The 5,195-nt window shown below is 31.0% G+C and overlaps 1 protein-coding gene across 4 annotated transcripts in view; it reads left to right on the top strand.

The window, feature by feature from the left end:
* The window catches only part of LOC108754079, a 93,740-nt gene that overhangs the window by 61,202 nt on the left and 27,343 nt on the right, over positions 1-5,195 (top strand). For all 4 annotated transcript variants that reach the window (XM_018496127.1, XM_018496126.1, XM_018496128.1 and 1 more), the window contains exon 2: positions 244-446. In XM_018496127.1, the coding sequence (XP_018351629.1) occupies positions 244-446 (203 nt within the window). The remainder of the gene's footprint in view (positions 1-243; positions 447-5,195) is intronic.

The following is a 5,195-nucleotide window of genomic DNA, read 5'->3' as shown; positions in this document are numbered from 1 at the left end:
TATATATATATATATATAATAAATCTAGTATTATCGATTATATTATAAATCATTATTCGTAATAAATATGTTACGAATAATACTAATTGTTTCATTAATTCTCTAATTATACAGAGTTGACACAAATGCGTTTACTTAAAATTTTACGAAGAATGTTCCAACCTCGTTTAGTGGGTGATCACTCATCCGCGCAGTTTTGCCCTCTATTACAGCTGTCATAATTAGTTTCGTTTGTTGTTGCAGAACCGGCAGCATGGCAGCCGAAGAGGGAATGCTGGGTGGTGGCCTGGGCGCGAAATTGAAATGCCCGACTCCCATATCGCGGTTGAGGGTAGAAAAGATCGAGGGCGGCCTGATGGTGGCCGGCGTGGTAATAGCGGCGAATTGCCAGATTGCTCTTCCAGCGTTTGGCACTCTTTTCATGCTCGTCGGCGCTGTACTCACTGGTTCGTATACATATCTATCTCTTTTGTTTATATTTACGTCTGCATTGTTTAATCGAAGCAATATGTATTACGTTACAAATATGTAAACATCGAAAGGTAAAAAGGCTGTACTTATTTTGAAACTAATATCCTTAATATTATTAAGAATATAATTTTTAGAATATTGTTACGAGCATTATTGTTTGTTTAACAATGTATTCTGTATCGTAGAGCGATGTTTCTAATATCGTTATACTTTTTTATAAAACACATTGCACCCCTTTTTAGGTCTTGTTACACGTTTTTTTTTTTTTTCTAAAATCGCAAATCGCATTCTCGATGTACATTAATGCCAGAATGTAATTTTTATTCCACATTTGGAGGTGCACTCATTTTACGAAATAAATAAAATTTATTTTGTCAAAGTGTACCTCCATTAAATGCGGACGATTAAAAATGCAATACAAATGTCATAAATTTGTCAGGAAATGTCACAAACAAACATGATAAACAAGTTATAAATATTATTTATTTTTCTTCTAAATATTCTTGTCTGATTTTCTCTACAGGGATTTTAACTGCGTTGCATAATTTTACGGTTACATTTAGAGGCGCGCTTGTATAAATTATGATATTGCAAAAACATACAGTGTGTTGGACAATAGTTACATCGGCGACTCTTGAATATTCACCGATCCTTTAATTTTTCTTTTTTTTCTCGTTATCTCGTAACACGTCATTTGCATTTGCATTTGCATCTCATGATTGACCTGCAAAAATTCGCGATGGCGCTATTCTGACAGTTACGGCTGAGAATTAATGTAACTTCGGCTGCACAGAATAAATCATCGATGAAGAAATATCTTAGTTTATTTAAATTTATGATTTCGATAATACATAATTTTTCGCAATGTCAGTCGACGCTGCGTACAGGCGATCTATCATTTTTAGACTTTTGAGTTTGAGGGCCAAATAAATCATATTTATCATTTCAGACTTTTTACTTTTAGTTTATGTTACGTTTGTCGGATCATTCGTATATCTATGGAGATATGAAGCATGCGTCACGGCGTGATTTAACGGGTGAGAATAATTTCAAGCTTTCCATTTTGGAGAAAGCATAGGCTCCGTAATCGCATGTGGGTCACTTAGAAAAGAGAATCAATGTTTACTTTGTTATGAGATATCATAGTCATTTGTTATTGTTTATCGAAAAAGCCATATTTTTTTATTTGTTTTTGTAATATCTATATAAAGAAATTGCCTTTCCTATTAATTCGCGGACAGACTAAACAAAGAATTGATCAAAAAGAAGATCAAAAATTATTAATTGTATATATTTTCATCTTTCAATATTATTTATATACAGAAGTTATAGCTTTATCTTTGTAGTAGAGGATAAGTTATATTTGTGATTATACAGGATGTCCGAAAAATCGCCTGCAATACTTCGGAACCCAAAAAGAAGAAAAAAAGCTGTATAAATGGGTCCGGAATTAAGTCGTTTCCGAGTTATAACCACTTTTATGTTAAAAAAAAAATTGTAATTTATTTTTTATAATTACAATCGTGATTTATTTCAATGTTTTAATTTAAATGCACATTCTACAATTACATTTCGGACTATTTTGGCGTTACCCAGGATGCATCATATGGAGGCATAGTCCGCTTGGCATTCCTCCTTTTTTATTTCTTTATTTAAAAATTTTTTTTACTTTACTAAAGGGATGCCAAGTGGACTATGCCTCCACGTGATGCATTCTCGGTAATGCCAAAATACTCCGAAATGTAATCATTTAAATTAAAACACTATGAAATAAATTACGATTATGATTATGAAAAGTAAATTACAATTTTTTTTAACATAAAAGTGATTATAACTGAAAAACGGCTTATTTTCGAATCTATGTTTATATAGCTTTTTTTTTTCCTTCTTTTTAAGTCCCGAATTACCTCCCGAAATATTGCAGGCGATTTTCCGGATATCCTGATGTATAGAGTGTCCCATAAAGACTGTAACAACGCTTAAGAATAGATTCCTGAGATTATTTTGAAAATCTTAATACCATAATATATCGAGATTGTAAGAGTTTTTGAATTATAAGCAAAATGCCAACTATATCTGGATGTGTAAACTTTAGGCGATATGATTCTAACTAACTTTAAATGTATAATTTCAAAACTATTATAGCCTGATTTTTATAGCCTGATCGATATTTCAGTATTAAGATTTTCATCTCAAAATGATTTAAGGAATCTATTCTTAAAGTAATATTAAATTATGAACATTCTATATATATATAAAAAATACATTTTTTGCACTAATTTTATATTGAATATTAACATATTTTTGACATTAAATATTATAATTTCGCAAACGAAAATAAAAATCTTCCCGTTTTAGAATTCTGAAAATATTTTATTCGTTTATGATAATAACGAATGGATACATAGAATTGAAATTATACATGGAATAGATATATATTTTGAACAATGAAATGCGTATATTCCGTCAACATGTTGTCGACACTGGATGTAACGAAGAGATATCTCTCTCAGTATTCGTTGTTACATACTAATCGGACTGAAACCTCTCCTGATATTCTATAAGCGGATTAATTACATAGAGAAGGAAGCCGTATTCAGTTGGCTGAAGCAGTAGTAGAGTCGTACAAGCTATGCACAAATATCTGAATTTTGGTGAGCATGCAATGCATTTAAGTCATTTAATAAATTACATTATAACTGAATTTGCTCTAATTTTATTATGCTCGTGAATATTAATACCATTGTCAATATTAATAACAGTTTCCTCGGCGAAGAAATTTTGAATGTCTCACAAATATATTTTAATATTAATCAAGTGACATATCAATTTTATATTAATCTTATTAAATAAAGCATTCGAGATTATTCTATATCAGAGATGCGTGAGCTTGCCAATTGATTTTAGATATAACGAGGTTTGAAAAGTGAATTTAATATTAATTAATATTAATATTAATACATGGAAAACTTTCGAGATTTATCCGAAGATGAGATAGTTTCGTATTCTTTCTCGTTGAATTAATTTTGCGAAGCGCTATAATTTGTTCGTTGGGGCGCTGACCCCGGAGATAGATACAGCTTTCTTATCGCGAGGAAGAAGAGGAAGAAAAAGAAAAAGAAAAGTGGAAGAGGGCCCAGACTGTTCACCAAGCAACAGCTGGCCCGTCACATCTCTCGCCATCACTTCTCGACCACGTTTCTTCACATACGAGGTGCCGAGAGTTGTTAGTTGTTACCAACCGATTTATCAGAACCGGTCTGTCCTCCTCTTTTATCTTCCTTTTTTCCTGCCGTGGCAAGACCGGTCCAATAGTCCATTTCCCTTTCGTTGTTTCTATTCTTTTCTCTTTCTCTTAAGCAGTTTAGATTCTAGATCGTTCTGTCCGGTTGCTTGTAATGTCTTTGTTACGTTTATCACGCCACCGAGTCAAGCCCTCTTTGATAGAGTCAAGTGGAACGAGGATTTTATTTTTTATTACTGAACTAAACGGGACTAATATATACATTATTTTGAATATACAATTCTGAATTTTGTAAATGTAGCGGATTACTACTTACCACCCCCTCCCGAATTTTTTTAACATTTAAAAATTATTATATTTAATTTATTTGGGATTAGTAAGTTTTATATTTTTTTCATAGTTTTATATTTTATTTTTTACAGTTTTCTATCTTCTGTATGTTTTAATATTATTTTATACCTACATATATCATTTTTATTTTTACGTTTTGAAATGTTACGATCTCATATTACTACAAACGTTGTTTTAAAGTAAAGAACTTTTGTTATATCAACAATAATATACTAAATATTGAAAAAAATAAATTTTATCAGAAAAAAGTATTTGTATTTATAAAATTTAATATTAAAATATTATTTGAAATTTATTAATATCGCTACATTATTACAAATATTCAATATTTCAAATATTTTTCATTATAAAAAATTGAAATTGCATTCATACTGAAAATTAAATTTTGAATTAACTATTATAAATGAAAATTTACAGGCAGAATAATTCAAAGGACTCACATTCTAGATGTAGGCATATAACAGAAGAAGTAGAATATATTGATAAACATGTATTTAAGGCTGCATTATTTTATTTGTCTGTTTATTTTACACATCACATTACTGTGAATTTTAGTTGTTTTCTTATCTTATTTTACGAAATAAAACAAATGCAAAGAGAAGCTTGTCGGATCTGCGCATGTTAATCGTTTATGAAACGTTTCACTAGCGCGGCGTTATCGATTAAAATATGTTGCAAGGCGGGCTCTCTGCGGCGAGCGAACATATTTATGTTCATGATTTCCGTTATTTTGCAGACGCACATTTTCTCTTCAAATATTCCGTAACATTCTCGCTTCGCAATTGGCGAGAATATGACAGTCGTTATTATAATCTGCGCAGAGAGTTTCTTTTTTAAATATACATCTAAAACTTCTCGGTAGAAAAGATTTCTCATTCGCGTCGTAGTCAATGTTAGTAACTTGGACCAGTTTAAATCAACGCGATTATAATTCTTCAGAAAAGCGCGAAGTGATTTTAGGATATTGTACAAGAAACACACGAAGAAGACATAAAAGTCATGGTTCAAATCCGAATTTAACGTTTCTGCTAAAGGCGAGCACAACGAGATCATATTTAAACAATTCATTTAATTTATATTCTTACAATTAAGAGTTGTCATTTCTTAACAGCTTATTCAACACTTTAAG

This window comes from Trachymyrmex septentrionalis, unplaced genomic scaffold, assembly GCF_001594115.1.
Source record: "Trachymyrmex septentrionalis isolate Tsep2-gDNA-1 unplaced genomic scaffold, Tsep1.0 scaffold75, whole genome shotgun sequence".
In the NCBI taxonomy this organism is placed as follows: domain Eukaryota; kingdom Metazoa; phylum Arthropoda; class Insecta; order Hymenoptera; family Formicidae; genus Trachymyrmex; species Trachymyrmex septentrionalis.
The sequence above is the reverse complement of the archived record's forward strand: the minus strand, read 5'-3'. Positions and strand labels throughout refer to the sequence as shown.